The sequence below is a fragment of the Hordeum vulgare genome, chromosome 5H (assembly GCF_904849725.1).
Source record: "Hordeum vulgare subsp. vulgare chromosome 5H, MorexV3_pseudomolecules_assembly, whole genome shotgun sequence".
Lineage (NCBI taxonomy): Eukaryota > Viridiplantae > Streptophyta > Magnoliopsida > Poales > Poaceae > Hordeum > Hordeum vulgare.
In genome coordinates this window covers 429563434-429582620 of record NC_058522.1, presented here as the reverse complement: position 1 = coordinate 429582620, position 19187 = coordinate 429563434, and the positions used below count along the sequence as shown (strand labels likewise).

The window sequence follows — 19187 nt, the reverse complement described above, 5'->3', positions numbered from 1 at the left end:
AATTTTGTAAAAAACATTTTCATGATTTGAAAAAATGTTTGTGAATTTTAAAGTTTTTCATGATCTAAAGATATGTTCACAATTTCAAAACAAGTGCACAAATGTAAAATATTTTAGCAAATTTTAAAAAGAATAAAAAAGGGAAAATAGAAAACAAAAACGTAAAATAAAACAGAAAAAATTGGGGGACCTCGCTCCCCACATGGGTCGGCCCAAAAGGCACACATGGGAGCTGATGGGGGGGGGGGGGCTGCGACAAATAGGAGCCACACCATTGCATGGCCGAGACTACGAAGATCCATCGTCCTAGCCTCACGAGCCCGTGGAAGGCCTGGGTGAGCCCAAATCGGACTCATCCCGCCCGCATCCGAAGTTGTGTGCCGACCAGAGGGAGGGAGAGGCGGTACAACCACAAGCACCATTGCCCCACCTATTGGCAAACACCAACATCACCAACCTCAGTTGAAGCCATCCCGAGATCCGCCCACCCGCCGTCGAGAAGGTCGTGCCTGCGTGATTTGCCGCGCAACCAAAGAAAATGTCTCGCCACCGCCATCCCCGGAGCCGCTCGAGCTTCACCAACGAGTCCCTCAGGCGACGGTGAGGTAAGGAAGGGAGGCGGAGTGAGGAGGCGGCCGGTTAGGGTTTCTCCCCTTGAGTCGCCAAGAGGTGCCGTATGTTGGCAAGGCTTTCCACCTCCCCCGAATCTCCATGGACCATGGGAGTGCTGATGAAGTCGGATCTAGGGCATAGAGGAGTCCTTCTGAATAGCGGGTTCGTCTACTAGACACGCGGATCGGACTAAAATGATCTATTACGTAAAAGCGCTTTAAAACCTTTGTATCTACTGTAAAAGCTGAAAAAAATGTTCTAAATAGATCCTGTAAAAAAGCATATCCCATAAAACTTTTTTGGAGGCTCGCCTATAATCGAGCTTCCATCCTTCACAAGTGGAGGATTTTAGTCGTTTCTGAAGGGTCCTATAAAACCGGTCAACCCCGAATAGGGACCTCGCGCCGTCGCGCACGGACACCAAGCAGGCGGTGGAGCTCACCGACAATCGACCGGAGCATCGCTTGAGCATGCGGCGGGCCGAAGCGTCTCCGGTGGCGGGCCGAAGCATCACCGGAGCACGCCGCGAGACGAAGTATATCCGGAAAGAAGAAGCTTGAGGAGAAAAGAGAAGAAAAACGTTTACAGTACAGATTTACAGGATCTGCTCCGTTCAATGCCTCGCGGTACCGTAACGACATCGCCATGCCCAAGGAGGTAACCGATCGACACATTGACACTTGTTGTTGTGAGTAGACGTTGCGTGAGCGCGTGTCATGCACGTGTGGCACTCGGTTCATCTTCTACTCTAAAGTGAAGATCAAAACTTTGCCGTGCAAATTAAGATTTCCGAGAGATGTTTTCACATGGGGATGGGATTACTACACGTACAGTAAGTACAGCTAGCCGGCTCTTCGCAGATAGACCATTACCCCGAGGCCGGTGACCAGGGCAGCCCCGGCCGCGACGCCGCCGTAGGCAGCCGTCCACGCGTCCCGGCTGGCTAGGTCCATCGTCGCCGTTCGGCTGTTAGAAGCCAGGCTTCTCCGGCCCGTCGTGCCAGAGTAATCCAAGAAGAGCTTCAAACCCTGCAAATGCAAAAGAAACAAAAAGGAAAAAAATCAAATCAAACAGGCTCAATATACAAGAAGCTTTGTGAAGCTGGTGGATCCATGCATGCCTTCCATCCGGAGAGCCTGGCGTGGTCCACCGCCGCCGCGAGGTCGTCGTCCGACGCCAGCACCACCTTGTCCCGGTCTTCGTCTTCGTACTGCATGCAAGACGTTTTTTACCAACAGGGTCATGGGCTAAGCCAGTTTCTTCACATGCATCCCGTGAATCGTGATGAACCACTCACCAGGATCTGAGGCAGACGTTGGCGGTCGATGTCGGCGCCGAGCCTCTGGAGTATGCAGGTCACCAGCGGCGTCAAGCTTTGCACGTCTGCAGCGCATGCAGACGATAAGTACCAGGTTAATGGGGGTGAACACGGCACGGTTAGCAGCAGTACGTACCGCAGCTGAAGCGGTGCATCCGGCCTCGCCTGTCCTGGAGCTTGAAGGAGAACAGAGCGGGGTACGGTGGCTCGCCGCCGGGCACCTCATGGATGACTTCGGACATCAGCTGGGACCTGGTCGCCTCGCTGATCAGAGACTGGGTTTCGGTCTCGTCATCCAGCGATCCCAAGGCCATGGCGGAGTCCCAGAACCTCTGGATCATCGATATAGTCGCCTCGTCCCCGGTGCCGCTGTTCTCAACCTACGCATTTATGCAATCAGTAGGAGACATCTCGACCAACTCAAACCTTTTCTGTCTTCAGTTACATAAAAGTGCTGAAGAACAAGGAGGACTTACGATGGAGCTTGCGGCATGCGTGATGTCGATCACGTCCACGATACAGACGATGGAACCGTCTGCCCCCCATACAGACGGTGCAAACAAAACACAAACTTTATGTTATATCTGAGTGACAAGTTGCCATCTCTCTTCTACTGAACATAGCACGTAGTATGCACCTCTGTCCATCACGGGAAGATGCAAGAACTTGCGCTCTTGCATTGTCCGGAGAGCATCCAGAATCGGCGTGTCGACCGTCGCACATTCAGGATCTAGAGTCATGACCTATAGGTGAGCCATACACATTTTGAGTAGCTTCCTTCATTGTTTGGTGCATGATATGAAACTCAATAGTACCACATCTACCTTCTCAACAGGGGTCGAGTCTGCGGGGAGATTCCTGGCGATCATTCTCATCAAGATGTCCCTCGAACTGAAAGCCCGTAATTCGTTGCCAACAGCAAAAGAAGAGAATGAACAGATGGTCATCTGATCATCTGACACAACGAAATAGCACTGCAAGTGAAAGGCGCATACGTGAGGATGCCCCGAGGTTTGTTCCCGACGGCGACGACGGCAGAGCTCGCATGAGCCTCCACCATCTTCTTGGTCGCGGCAAGCACCGAATCGCCCGGCGATGCGATGACAACCCTACATGATCGATCCACATGGCATTAATTCTGATGAACTAACGCACAGGCACAGATGACTGAATGTAGTGCAGAGGGGCTCATGAACCAAACGTTGAGTCGGCAGTGATTATTGTCGACAAGGATGGCCTGAACATTTGCTCCTTGAAAGCCTCTATCAATGAGCTCGGGTTACCTGCAGATCCAACCCAACTGCAGGAGATAAGTACTTTATCGGTTAACCTTATTCGTTTCATAGGAATGTATAGATGATTTGACTGCGATCGATCGGGACACTTGACATGGAATTGATTAGTAGGATTGCTGCTGGTGATACTGGTACGTACTCCCACAATGATACTTGTCGGTGCCGTCGATCACCGCCTTCCCCTTCTCGGACGCCCGCTCCATCCTGGCGATGGCGTCGTAGAGGCACTTGGCGATGTCGAGCATGGCCATTACCTCCCCGTTCTCCACCACCGGCAGGTGCCTGAACTTGCCTGAAATTACATCAACCAATTAATTAAGCAAATCTTCGTAGAAAAGGGAAAAGCCAGGTGCAACTCGACCTTGGACCATCTTCTGCAGCGCCTCGACGGCGAGCGTGTCGGAGAGGACGAAGACCGGATGCCTCGTCATGACCTTCCACACCGGCGTCTCGTCCATCCTCAGCTCGCGGGCGATCACCCTCGTGGCAATGTCCTGTAAATTCAATCACAGGTCACAGCGCGCCTCGGCAATTCCATTTCCATGTCGAGAGAAAGGAATTACAATTAGCTAGGGCACCTTGTCGGTCAGGATGCCGCAGAGCAGGGCGTTGGAGTCGGTGAGGAGCGCGGCGTCGACCCGGCGCGCCGCCATGCGCCGGCAAGCCTCCAGCACGGACGTGCTCTCCGGCATCGTCAGCGCCTTGGACAGCCGCAGCCGCTTCACCGTGCGCTCGCTGCCCATGGTTCTGCGTCACCGGCCACGCGATGCTACGGCGATCGGTCAGGCGATCACAGCATTGGATCAATGATGCATGCAAAGAAATTAATCGGAAGGGAGACGGAGGCGGGTACATGGACCGGGAGAGCCCGGGCTTGGGGCTGGCCATGCCGGCCGGCCGCCGGGAGCCGCTTCCCAAGGACATCGTCCGCCTTGGCGGCGACAAGCCGGCCATTTGCCCGACGGGGACGTGCGCGCGTACGGCGCCCTAGCCGTATGGGAAATGGGGGCGAAAATGCATGAAAGGTCGACGTCGTGCCTAGTTGAGCTCCCGCCATTTTTTCCCATCCGCCAGGTTAATTGCTCGTTTAAACTGCACAGAGCGTTGTTGCACCTGCCCAATTATAACCTGTGGTGGGAGTGATCTCTAGCTGGTTACCATGGGTATCACATTTAGAGTAGAGATTGAGACAGAGCAAGTGAATCAAGCGCGTTTATTCTTACTCGTGATATATTTTTGGGAAAATCTATTTAGAAGTGTGCGCACCGTCGCGTTCCCATGTGGCGGGTGCACAACGTCATCCAGGTCCATTCTATCCATATACGAGGGCCTGAGTTGATTTTAATCAAATTTCACATGAATCCCTTTCCTTTTTATAGCATTCATGTGGTGATCTGTCAGCTAGGTGAGGTCCAGCTGGATGAGGTCAGCAGGAAGTAGCTAGGTACTGTAGATTTTTTAAACTAAAGCTACAGCTGTTGCCATGCTTCTCTCCTTACTAGTACGCATTGCCTTTTACATTTTGTCATGTTGTTATAGTACATAATTGGATATAGTATTTCTATACTATAATAGTTATTGAATAGTAATGCGACTACTTTTTTATCTCTTAATTCATAAAATATCTAGAAATTTGTATTATATAGATATAATCTAATCAAGACCAAGATGCTTTTTTAGTCTTTTTATCCTTGAAAAAAACTATAAAAAGGCACATACTCATTAGTTATTGTGTATTCCCGTGTGGTGGTGCAGAACATACACTCGGCGTGCTTTATGAAAATAACATGGTAATTTGATAAAAGTAAATCGACAATCAACTAGACAAGTGACGACAAAACATCCTGGTAACCATGGTTCAGCAATCTTTATGAAATAAGCGGACACTCTGTAGAATTAAATGACAAGCGCAACAAAATAATGTGGTAACTAGTTTTTAAAACCAATGAAAATCTGTATGAAATAACCGGACACTCTGTAGAACTAAATGGCAATCGCAAGAAAATAATGCGGTAACTAGTTTTTACAAGTAATGGCAATCGTCATGAGATAATTGAACACTCTGTAGAATTAAATGGTAAACGCAACAAAATAATGTGGTAACTAGTTTTTACAACCAGTGACAATCTTTATAAAATAACCGAACAGTCTGTAGAATTAAATGGAAAGCACAACAAAATAATGAGGCAAGTAGTTTTTTTATAACCAATGATAATCTTTAGGAAATAACTAGCCACTAGGTCGAATTAAATGGCAAGCCCAGAATAATGATGCGGCAACTAGCTTTTAAAAACCAATGACAATCACTATGAAACAACTGGCCATTAAGTATTGTTAAATGGCAAGCGCGAAAAAATAATGCGGCAACTAGTTTTTCGAACAACCAAAAAGCTTTATGAGATAATTGAGTAGAATTAAACTAATAAGTAGTACAACAAAACAATGCGACAACTGGTTAGAACAATCAACAAACTTGAAATAATATGACAACTCGAAAGAATTTGTCAGCTAGGTAAAAAACACAACTAATTTTTTAATAATTAACAAGCTTTATGAGACAACATAACAACTAGATAGAATTAAAATGACGAGCACAACAAAACAACATTGTGACAACTGGATTTTCATAAGCACAACCAAGCTTTTATGAAATGATGTCACAGTTTAGTAGAATTAAACCGGAAACCATCTAGACAAATAGAAGAAATCATTTGTGGGGCAAATTTTCCAATATGCTAATCTTGTACATATTGCATAAAAACGTCACAACAAGCCTGCTCTCTTAACTTAGATGTAGAATAAAATTTGACCTTATGTCGTAGCAACACCTTGTTTTTTCTAGTGGAATGGAGAGATTGCTTGCTAAACTGCATGCATAAAGTGAATAGAGATTGCTTGCTAAACTGCATGCATAAAGTGGCACGACAGAGGATGAAAGCGACGTCTGTGAGAAATCCTTTTTTTTGCGACATTGATTTCACGCATGGATGCGTACTGGACCTATTAGACATCGATGCGGCGCCGTTATGTAGTGTCGTCCTATATTTTTTCTCGGTGAAATGATCTTCCTAATTATACAATTACAAGAGTTGTGGTCGATCACCCTTGGCGGGTACCCATCAAAAGGGCAAAGTGTGCGAGAACCGGCGATAAAAAAATGTTTCGTTGTGCGTTTTGACAAAGCATATATAACTATTCAAATAACTGTGCCCGTAATTATAGGACTACTTGGTTATTTATGTTGTAAACGAAAGTAATCTCATTAATCTGGTGATGATTACAGATGCCCTTTATATGTCCTAGAGAGACACGATGGTTGAAGGAGGCGTTAGTTCCAAACCAGATGCGCCCGTGCGGGAGGCAACCGCACGGCGGTTGGGCAAGGGGAGATTTCCCCTAATTACACTTGTAATTTATCTTAACACCCCCCCTAATCTACGCTTGACCATGTAGAATTGTCTCACGATCATCCACGTAGGGCTATCATCTTGAAAAGATTCTCCCTCAAAAAGTTCTTTATGAAAACTTGATGAGAACCTGAAACATAAACTCACAAAGAGATAGCATAATGTGATGTTATTGAACACGGATATCTCAAGAAGAGACTCCCCCGTTGCTTGCAAGTCTCTGAGTCGTCACATACCAATTCCATGAACATATTTCTGGAATTTGAGTTTGATAGAGACTTAGTAAATAAATTAGCAAGGTTGTCGCATGATTTGACTTGCAAGATGCTTCTTTCCCCGCTTTTCTAAAGATTATTGGGGAAAACCACTTAGGAGAAATATGCTTAGTAATATTGCTTTTGATATATCCTGTTTGCATCTGTGCAACACATGCCGCATTATCCTCATAGATAATGGTGGATGATTCCATCGAACCAATTCCACATGACTCGTGTAAGTGGTTTATCATTCTGCGAAGCCATACACATTCACATGATGTTCAGAATGATTGGTAGATGTAGCCACCAGAGTCTGTTTTGAAGACTTCCATGATATAGATGTGCCACCATGTAGGAACACAAAGCCGGTCTGAGATCTGACATTATGTGGATGAGATAAATAACCAGCATCTACATATCCAAACATATCAGAGTCCAGATTTTGTTCGAACTGAAAGATCCTTTGTGCCTTGGAGATATCGAAATATATTCTTTACTCTAGACCAATGACGTTCGGTGGGAGCTGCACTGTGTCTAGCAAGTAGATTCACTGCAAATGCAATATCAGGTCTTGTAAAATTTGCAAGATACATAAGCTCTCCAACAACACTAAGGTATGGAACTTCAGGTCCCAACACGTCTTCTACATCATCCCTCGGTCTGAACAGATATTTCTCTACATCTAGAGATTGAACCACCATAGGAGTTTTAGATGGATAGGATTTGTCCATATTGAATTTCTCCAATATTTTCTGGATATAGGCAGCTTGGTGTACCATGATTCCTGAGGGAAGGTGCTCAAGTTGAATACCTAAGCAAAATTTGGTTTTACCTAAATCCTTCATCTCAAATTCCATCTTTAGCTGATTGCGTGCTTCATCAATGTTTGGTGTACTGTCGATGATGTTGAGATCATCAACATACACAGAAATGATGCAAAATACTGTAGAGGACTTCTTGATGAACACACATGGGCAATAATCACTATTGGAGTAACCTTTCTGAAGAAGAAACTCACTTAGTCAGTTGTACCACATCCGTTCCGACTGTCTTAAGCCATATAATGACTTATTCAGCTTTACACAATACATGTTGCATTTTGCACTGTTATCCGGGACAGAGATTCCACCAGGAACCTTCATATATATGTCCGAATCTAGTGACCCATAAAGATATGCGGTCATGACGTCCATCAACTGCATGGATAGATGATTTTGCACTGCGAGTGGTGTAAGATATCGGAAAGTGGTTCCACTTATTACTGGAGTCATTGAAATCAATGTCGGGTTTCTGCGTGAAACCTTGTGCTACGAGCCTTGATTTATATCTCACCACCTCATTGTTCTCATTCTGTTTCCGAAGAAAAACCCATTTGAATCCTACAGGGAAAACATTGGGAGGTGTAGGTATTGCTTCAGTGAATACCTTTCTTTTGTTAAGCGAGGCAATTTCTGCTTTGATTGCATCCTTCTATTTAGGCCAGTCGGAGCGCCTTTGGCACTCAACGATAGACCTTGGATCATGATCAGTGAGAAGGGTATCTGCAATCTTTTCAGCAAAATATATGTCGACGGTCGTAGTCTTACGGTCAAATGATTCTCTAGAATCAACATAGTTGATGAAAATTTCCTGCATCCCTAGAGACTCTTCGTGATTTCCCAATACGATTGAGTCTGGGTGTTTCGATGTTCCAGCCAGTTTGTGCACACTGGAGCTGGGCTGTGAAGGTTGCCCTTCCACTGGGTGTATACTACCCATCAGGTGTTTGTCAACGTTGAGTTGACCTGCATTTACTAACTCCAAGGATTTTCTCCTCGATTTCCTTTGCTGCTTGCTAGAATCTAGCTCTAGGTCAGAGGCCATACTACTCCCCCTCTTTTTAGGAACAGGGAGTTGAGTGGTTTTTATTGGTACCTCCACTCTTTCTCGCGCATTTTTGACCGGATTTAAGGATTTTGTAACACCTTTTAGATCAGTACATGAATCTGGAAGATTATTTGCAAGATGTTGCAAATTAAGGATCTTCCGAACTTGAAGTTCGATCTCATGGGTACGTGGATCAAAGGATGAAATGGCATGATCATTCCAATCAATTTTCGGGCACTCTTTCTGGTACTTGAAATCTCCCGCTAATGCCGAAAATGTTCCTCATTGAATATACAATCAGCGTGACGGGCTGTGATCAGATCCCCGGTAAGGGGTTCTAGGTACTTAATAACCGACAACGATTTGTACCCCACATAGATCCCCAACTTTCTGTGTGGGCCCATGGATGTCCACTGTGGTGGTGAGATCGAGATGCATGCAACACATCCAAACTTACGCAGATGGGAAATGCTAGGTGGATTTCCACGTACCAATTCCAGAGGGGAAGAACCGCGATATGCAGTTGGCCTCAATTGTATCAAGTCAGCTGCGTGTAAAACAGCGTGACCCCAACAAGAGATTGGCAAGTTGCAATTCGTCAACAAAGGTCTTACAATAAGTTTAATCCTTTTAATCAATGCTTCAGCCAAACCATTTTGTGTATGGACATATGGAATAGAGTGCTGAACTTCAATCCCCAAAGCCATGCAATAATCATTGAAAGCACGTGAGGAGAATCTGCAGCATTGTCCATTCGAATTGACTTAATTCGACTTTCAGGATAATGGGCTTGTAACTGAATGACTTGCCTCATTATCTTGGCAAATGCATGGTTCCATGTGGATAGAAGACACACATGTGACCATCGTGTAGATGCGTCAATCAGAACCATGAAATACCTGAAAGGTTCAGATAATGGCTGAATGGGACCACAAATGTCTCCTTGAATACGTTCAAGGAACTGAAGTGGTTCAACTTGTATTTTGAGATGCGAGGGCCTCAAAATTAGCTTTCCCGTGGCACAAGATGTGCACACAAAATCAGAAGATTGAGGAAATTTTGACTCAAGCAAATTATGACCAATGGAACCGCTAGTAATTTTTCTCATCATCCTGATTTCGGGGTGGCCCACGCGATCATGCCAGGTTTCGAATGCGTCAAAATTCTAAAAAAATACTTTGTATGCAACATGTTTCACGGGTTTGATGTACGTATAGTACAAACCAGACAATAGAGAAGGAATTTTCTCATGTACCTTTTTTCCATATTCGTGATCTTTAGTAAAGAGCAGATACTCCTCTTTGTTGTCTTCATGGGTTTCAATGTGAAGACCATTCTTACGGATATCTCGATAACTGATCAGGGTACGTGATGAGTCAAGATACAATAAAGCATCATCGATCGTCACTTGTGTACCACTTGGGAGGGTGAATATGGCACGACCAATACCAACAATCACTGTATCGCATCCATCGATAGTTAGAATATCTCCATTCATCTTTTTTAGAGTTTGGAAATATTTCATCTCCCTCAGTATGGAGTTTGTGGGACCACTATCCACAAGGCATAATTCCTCTTCCATCGGATTGTTCCCATAGAAAATGGCGGCAAGGTGCTCCTTCCCTTCTCTCTTTCTCTGTTGTTTTTCTTGCTCTCGCTAGTTGTTCTACGTGCGTGATAAGTGTTGTAAACGAAAGTAATCTCGTTAATCTATTGGTGATTACAGGTGCCCTTTTATATGTTCTGGAGAGACACGATGGTTGGAGGAGGCATCGGTTCCAGACCAGATGCGTCCGTGCGGGAGGCAACCACACAACGGTTGGGCAAGGGCAGATTTCCCCTAACTACAATTGTAATTAATCTTAACAATTTATGTCTTCACCAGATCACTTGAACCTTGAATTAAAACTTATGAATAAGTGTAAGTGTCAGAATTGATTCCTCGAGTCGGAACAATGTGGGTTTATAATGATATGATGTGTGTGGTGCATAAAATATATTGTATTCAAAGTTAATCGTCTTCATAATCCCTTTCCGAGACTATTTGGTAGTCTTTGTAACTGAATAACAGTCAATGTGAAAACTAGCTAGTTTGATGCAAAAGATGTCCACATATGAATTACTGGTCATAGCAGCCTCCATATAGAATTTAAAGTCCGAGAGAACCCTGCAAAATTAAGGGGGTAGACCATTTTGGCTACTTTCGTTGGCCATGACAAGGTGACCTTGTGGAAGGAAGTTGTTGATGGCAAATGGTATCAAGTGACGATTATTGAGCCTTAGGTATTTGGGTTTTATCGGTTTTCTACTTACTAAATTATGAAGATTATTAAGCCTTAGGTATTTGGGTTTTATCGGTCTCATATTAATTTGTGGTTGCTCAAAGGTTAGATTTGCGCACATTATAGCTCTATTCTCTCTAGATGTTTGTTTAATCCTTTTGTATTTGTCATTGCCATGTTCTCTTCCTATGGGTTCTCTTTAAACTTAAACATGTGTGATAACGGAGCACGATGGGCGTTGAGAATTCAGGAGGCACAACTGTCTCTGGAACAGAAGAGTCGTCCGAGGCCGCAGGAGTGTTGAGCGATCCCGAGTGGAAGATGGCCATGGATGCAGAATTTTCTGCTCTTCTTAAAAAACCTGACTTGGGGTCTTGTTCCTCCACGACCTGGTACAAATCTTATTGATTGCAAGTGGGTGTTCTGCATTAAACGCAAGTCTGATGGTACCATTGATTGTTACAAAGCATGCCTTGCTGTCAAAGGATTCAAGCAGAGGTACAGACTTGACTATGACGACACCTTTAGTCCAGTTTGTTAAAGCTGCCACTATTCGGCTTGAGGACGAGCAGGAATTAAGCTTGGGGATGCTTGATACGTCTCTAACATATCTATAATTTTTGATCGTTCCATGCTATTATATTATCAACTTTGGATGTTTTATATGCATGAATATGCTATTTTATATTAATTTTTGGGACTAACCTATTGACCTAGAGCCCAGTGCCAGTTCCTTTTTTTCCTTGTTTTTGACCTTTTTCAGATAGGAATATCAAACGGAATCCAAACGGAATAAAACTTTCACCAGGATTTTTTATGGAAAATATAAAAAATACCAGAAGAAAAAGATACCAGAGAGGAGTCCCGAGGAAGCCATGAGCCAGGGAGGCGCGCCCACCCCCCTGGGCGCGCCTGGGGGCTCGTGACTCCCTCGTGGCCCCCCTGCTTGTACTCGATGCCATCTGGTCTTATAAATATGGAAACCTCCAGAAATAAACCTAGATCGGGAGTTCCGCCGCCGCAAGCCTCTGCAGCCACCAAAAACCAATCGGAAGCCCGTTCCGGCAACCTGCCGGAGGGGGAATCCATCTCCGATGGCCATCTTCATCATCCCGGCGATCTCCATGATGGGGAGGGAGTAGTTCTCCCTCGGGGCTAAGGGTATGTACCAGTAGCTATGTGTTTGATCCTCTCTCTCTCTCTCTCTCTCTCTCTCTCTCTCTCTCTCTCTCGTGTTCTTGAGATGCCATGATCTCGATGTACCGCGGGCTTTGCTACTATAGTTGGATCCTATGATGTTCTTCCCCCTCTCCCTTCTTGTGATGAATTGAGTTTCCCCTTTGAAGTTATCTTATTGGATTGAGTCTTTAAGAACACTTGATATATGTCTTGCACGTGTCTATCTGTGGTGACAATGGGATATTCATGTGAGTACTTGATGTATGTTTTGGTGATCAACTTGCGGGTTTCGTGACATCGGGAACCTATGCATATGGGTTGGCACACGTTTTGACTCTCCGGTAGAAACTTTGGGGCACTCTTTGAAGTTCTATGTGTTGGTTGAATAGATGATTCTGAGATTGTGTGATGCATATCGTATAATCATGCCCACGGATACTTGAGGTGACAATGGAGTATCTAGGTGACATTAGGGTATTGGTTGATGTGTGTCTTAAGGTGTCATTCTAGTACGAACTCTAGGATAGATTGATCAGAAAGAATAACTCTGTGGTGGTTTCGTACCCAACAATAATCTCTTCGTTTGTTCTCCGCTATTAGTGACTTTGGAATGACACTTTGTTGCATGTTGAGGGCTAGTTATATGATCCAATTATGTTATCATTGTTGAGAGAACTTCACTAGTGAAAGTATGAACCCTAGGCCTTGTTTCCACGCATTGCAATACCGTTCGTGCTCACTTTTATTATTAATTAGCTTGCTGTTTTTATAATTTCATATTACAAAAACCTATATCTACTATCCATATTGCACTTGTATCACCATCTCTTCGCCGAACTAGTGCACCTATACAATTTACCATTGTATTGGGTGTGTTGGGGACACAAGAGACTCTTTGTTATTTGGTTACAGGGTTGCTTGAGAGAGACCATCTTCATCCTACGCCTCCCACGGATTGATAAACCTTAGGTCACCCACTTGAGGAAAAATTGCTACTGTCCTACAAACCTCTACACTTGGAGGCCCAACAACGTCTACAAGGAGAAGGTTGCGTAGTAGACATCTAGCTCTTTTCTGGCGCCGTTGCCGCGGAGGTTAGCGCTTGAAGGTATATATTTAGATCTTGCAATTGAATCTTTTAGTTTCTTGTTTTATCACTAGTTTAGTTTATTAATAGAAAACTACCAAAAAATGGAATTAAGGTTACCTCATATGCTTCATCTTTTTAATGTCTTTCGTGAAAATGATGGAAAAGAAAATTGTGCTCAAGTGCTAGAAGAAGAATTACATAGAATGCTTGGAATAAAATATGTGAATGATGAGCATGATTTCAATGTTGTTAGTATGAATTCTTTGAATACCCATCATGCTAATGATATGCAAAGCCACAAGCTTGGGGATGCTATGTTTGATGAAGATGATCTTTTTAGTTCCCCCACTTTTAATGATCAAATTTATTATGATGAAAGCATGCCCCCCTATTTATGATGATTATCGTGATGATACTTATGCTATAAAGAAGAAAGATGATAAAACTTGTCACAGTTATGAGTACCCTTTTACTGAACATTACTCTTTTAATGTGGAAACAATTCGTAGTGTTCAAGTCTTTTACGATACTCCCACTATTAATCATGAGAAAAAATTCGCTATTGTGGAGAGTAGTAAAATTTCTATGCTTGTAGATCATTAAAAGAATGCTGTAGGTGATGGTTATATTGTTGAATTCATTCATGATGTTACTGAAAATTATTATGAGAGAGGATCATATGCTTCTACGTATTGCAATAATATCAAATTTCCCCTCTATGTGTTGAAATTTTTGAAGCTATGCTTGTTTTGCCTTCCTATGCTAGATGATTCTTGCTCACATAAGTTGTTTGTTCACAAAATCCCTATGCATAGGAAGTGTTTTAGACTTAAATGTGTTAGTCATATGCTTCATGATGCTCCCGTTATGTTTCAATTCTTATCTTCTACGTGAGCATCATTGAAATCATCATGCCTAGCTTGAAAGGCATTAAAGAAAAGTGCTTGTTGGGAGACAACCCAATATGTATCCTCACTATTTTTGTGTGTTAACATGATTAAGCTACTGTATTAATCATGTTTTATTGCCTTAGTTTCAATAAAGTGCCAAGTAAAGCTTTTATGATTAGTTTGGGTGATAGTTGTTTGATCATGCTGAAAAAGACAGAAACTTTGCGCTGGCGAAATCATTTCTAATTTTTATCCAGAGAGTTCTTTTAGGTTGATTCTTTTTTCTGCTGATTTATATACAAATTTCCTTAATTTTCATAATTATTTCAGAATTGTTTTAAGTGCATAATTATGGTTATCATTCAGATCATTACAGACTGTTCTGTTTTTGACAGATTCTGTTTTCAATGCATAGTTTGCTTGTTTTGGTGTTTCCATAGATTATATTGAGTAATATAAATTGTGGAAATAGTAAGATACAGTAGGCATTGTGTGAAAATAATTATGAGTCTTGTTTTGACAGTACCCAAGTGATTGATTTTCTCGTTATCATACTAACCCATCTCACGAAGTTCCGTTAAGTTTTGTGTTGTGAAGTTTTCAAGTTTTGGGTAGAGTTTAGATGGACTATGGAACAAGGAGTGTCAATAGCCTAAGCTTGGGGATGCCCAAGGCACCCCAAAGACATATTCAAGGACACCAAAGAGCCTAAGCTTGGGGATGCCCCGGGAAGGCATCCCCTCTTTCGTCTTCAATCCATCGGTAACTTTACTTGGGGCTATATTTTAATTCACCACATGATATGTGTTTTGCTTGGAGCATCATTTTATTTTATTAATACTTGCTTTCTGTTATTTATATTAATTTTATGCATCATTTAGTTCAATAAAAATGTCAAGTATAGCCTTTACCATGCTTAATTTGCAAGTATAGGACTTGCTGTTCCAAAACAGAAAGTTTGCTTGTAGTGCAAAAATTCCCTAGAATTTTCTGTATGTTGGAATAGCTTGAAATTTGGACACAGTATGATATTGTAAATTCTCTACATAATGGAATGTTTTCAGATTATTTGGAGTTAATTAAGTATGGATCTTGCTGCATTCTTTACAGACTATTCTGTTTAGGCAGATTGCTGTTTTGTTTGCATTGTTTGCATATGTTTGCTTGTTTAATGATTCCATTGAGGATGGGAGTTTTAAATATGAAGAGGCATTTAGTATGAAATGCCAAATAATTATTTTAGTGATTTTCTACAGTAGAGGATGATAATGTTTTGCATTGATTTATACTAACCTATCTCACGAGTTCTTGTTGAGTTTTGTGTGGATGAAGTTTTTAAGATTTCGGAAACCGTCATATGAGAGGAATTAAGGATACACAAAAAGATCAAGCTTGGGGATTCCCAAGTCATATCCAATCCATATTTCAAGAAGTATCAAGCGTCTAAGCTTTGGGATGCCCCGGTTGGCATCCCACCTTTCTTCTACAACAATTATCGGTTAGTATCGGTTGAACCTAAGTTTTTGCTTCTTCACATGTTTCGTGCTATACTTGAACTTTTTTTATTTTGTTTGAATAAGGTACTTAGGATCTGAAATTATTAGATGGGAGAGTCTTCACATAGCCAAATAATTATTCAACTACTCATTGAGATTCACTTATATCTTGTGGAGTAGTTTGTCTTTTGCTCTAGTGCTTCACTTATATCTTTGTAGAGCATTGAAATGGTTTTATTTTATAGAAATAGTTGAACTCTAATGCTTCACTTATATTATTTTGAGAGTCTTAAACAGCATGGTAATTTGCTTAGGTTATGAATCTAGTCCTAATATGATGGGCATCCAAGAGGGATATAATAAAAACTTTCATATATAGTGCATCGAATACTATGAGAAGTTTGATTCTTTGCATATAGTTTTGAGATATAAAGATGGTGATATTAGAGTCATGCTAGTGAGTAATTATGGATTGGTAGAAATGCTTGTGTTAGAGTTTGTGATTCCCGTAGCATGCACGTATGGTGAACCGCTATGCTAGGAAGTCGGAGCATGATGTTTTTATTGATTGTCATCCTTTGTGTGGCGGTCGGGATCGCGCGATGGTTAACTCCTACCAACCCTTCCCCTAGGAGCATGCGTCTAGCACTTTGTTTTGATTACTAATAAAACTTTCGCAACAAGTATGTGAGTTCTCTCTGACTAATGTGAGTCCATGGTATATACGCACTCTCACCCTTCCACCATTGCTAGCCTCTCTAGTGCCGCGCAATTTTTGCCGGTGCATAAACCCACCATATACCTTCCTCAAAACAGCCACCATACCTACCCATCATGGCATTTCCATAGCCATTCCGAGATATATTTCCATGCAACTTCCACTGTTCCGTTTATTATGACACACATCATCATTGTCATATTGCTTTGCATGATCATGTAGTTGACATCGTATTTGTGGCAAAGCCACCATTCATATCTTTCATACATGTCACTCATGAGTCATTGCACATCCCGGTACACCGCCGGAGGCATTCATATAGAGTCATATCTTTTTTTTCTAAGAATCGAGTTGTAAGTAAATAAAAGTGTGATGATCATCATTATTAGAGCATTGTCCCATGTGAGGAAGGGAAGGAAGCTATGATTCCCTCACAAGTTGGGATGAGACTCCGGACTATAAAAATAAAATAAAAGAGGCCAAAGAGACCACAAAAAAAGGAAAATGAACAAAAAATAAAAAAGAGAGGCCAAAGAGCCCAAACAAAAAAAATGAGAGAAAAAGAGAGAAGGGGCAATGCTACTATCCTTTATCACACTTGTGCTTCAAAGTAGCACCATGATCTTCATGACAGAGAGTCTCATATATTGTCACTTTCATATACTAGTGGGAATTTCATTATAAAACTTGTCTTGTATATTCCAATGATGGGCTTCCTCAAATTACCCTAGGTCTTCGTGAGCAAGCAAGTTGTATGCACACCCACTTAGTTTGTTTTTGAGCTTTCATACACTTATAGCTCTAGTGCATCCGTTGCATGGCAATCCCTACTCACTCACATTGATATCTATTGATGGGCATCTCCATAGCCCGTTGATACGCTTAGTTGATGGGAACATCTCCTCCTTTTTGCCTCATAACCTCCACCATATTCTATTCCACCTATAGTGCTATGTCCATGGCTCACGCTCATGTATTGCGTGAGAGTTGAAAAGGTTTGAGAAAGTAAAAGTGTGAAAACAATTGCTTGACTAAGACAGGGGTTGTTCATGATTTAAATACGTTGTGTGGGGAAGATGGAGCATAGCCAGACTATATCATATTGTAGGGATAACTTTCTTTGGCCATGTTATTTCGAGAAGACATGATTGCTTTGTTAGTATGCTTGAAGTATTATTGTTCTTATGTCAATATTAAACTTTTTTGCTTTGAATCATATGGATCTGAATATTCATGTTACAATATATGTTAGGTAGCATTCCACATCAAAAATTCTGTTTTTATCATTTACCTGCTCGAGGACGAGCAGGAATTAAGCTTGGGGATGCTTGATACATCTCCAACGTATCTATAATTTTTGATCGTTCCATGCTATTCTGTTATCAACTTTGGATGTTTTATATGCATGAATATGCTATTTTATATTATTTTTGGGACTAACCTATTGACCTAGAGCCCAGTGCCAGTTCCTGTTTTTTCCTTGTTTTTGACCTTTTTCAGATAGCAATATCAAACGGAATCCAAACGGAATAAAACTTTCACCGGGATTTTTTATGGAAAATATAAAAAACACCAGAAGAAAAAGATACCGGAGAGGAGTCCCAAGGAAGCCACAAGCTAGGGAGGCGCGTCCACCCCCTGGGTGCGCCTGGGGGGCTCGTGACTCCCTCATGGGCCCCCCTGACTTGTTCTCGATGCCATCTGGTCTTATAAATACAAAAACCTCTAGAAATAAACCTAGATCGGGAGTTCCGCCGCCGCAAGCCTCTGTAGCCATCAAAAACCAATCGGCAGCCGGTTCCGGCACCCTCCCGGAGGGGGAATCCATCTCCGGTGGCCATCTTCATCATCCCGGCGATCTCCATGACAAGGAGGGAGTAGTTCTCCCTCGGGGCTGAGGGTATGTACCAGTAGCTATGTGTTTGATCTCTCTCTCTCTCTCTCTCTCGTGTTCTTGAGATGTCATGATCTCGATGTACCGCGGGCTTTGCTACTATAGTTGGATCCTATGATGTTCTTCCCCCTCTCCCTTCTTGTGATGAATTGAGTTTTCCTTTTAAAGTTATCTTATTGGTTTGATTCTTTAAGAACACTTGATGTATGTCTTGCAGGTGTCTATCTGTGGTGACAATGGGATATTCATGTGAGTACTTGATGTATGTTTTGGTGATCAACTTGCGGGTTTCGTGACATCGGGAACCTATGCATATGGGTTGGCACACGTTTTGACTCTCCGGTAGAAACTTTGGGGCACTCTTTGAAGTTCTATGTGTTGGTTGAATAGATGATTCTGAGATTGTGTGATGCATATCGTATAATCATGCCCACGGATACTTGAGGTGACAATGGAGTATCTAGGTGACATTAGGGTATTGGTTGATGTGTGTCTTAAGGTGTCATTCTAGTACGAACTCTAGGATAGATTGATCAGAAAGAATAACTTTGTGGTGGTTTCGTACCCAACAATAATCTCTTCGTTTGTTCTCCGCTATTAGTGACTTTGGAATGACTCTTTGTTGCATGTTGAGGGCTAGTTATATGATCCAATTATGTTATCATTGTTGAGAGAACTTCACTAGTGAAAGTATGAACCCTAGGCCTTGTTTCCACGCATTGCAATACCGTTCGTGCTCACTTTTATTATTAATTAGCTTGCTGTTTTTATAATTTCAGATTACAAAAACCTATATCTACTATCCATATTGCACTTGTATCACCATCTCTTTGCCGAACTAGTGCACCTATACAATTTACCATTGTATTGGGTGTGTTGGGGA

The 19187-nt window shown here is 42.4% G+C and overlaps 1 protein-coding gene across 1 annotated transcript; it reads right to left on the bottom strand.

Moving 5' to 3' along the window:
- Positions 1-1387: 1387 nt before the first annotated feature.
- LOC123398177 (CBS domain-containing protein CBSCBSPB5-like) lies at positions 1388-3907 on the bottom strand. The gene is made up of 12 exons (XM_045092672.1): positions 3804-3907; positions 3587-3719; positions 3365-3517; positions 3132-3213; positions 2926-3039; positions 2755-2821; positions 2568-2673; positions 2407-2465; positions 2067-2310; positions 1910-1995; positions 1733-1822; positions 1388-1640 (listed from the first exon to the last, which is right to left on the bottom strand). Exons 1-12 carry the CDS (start codon positions 3876-3878, stop codon positions 1455-1457), a joined length of 1395 nt encoding a protein of 464 aa, XP_044948607.1. The 5' UTR covers positions 3879-3907; the 3' UTR covers positions 1388-1454.
- Between the last annotated feature and the right edge of the window lie 15280 nt (positions 3908-19187).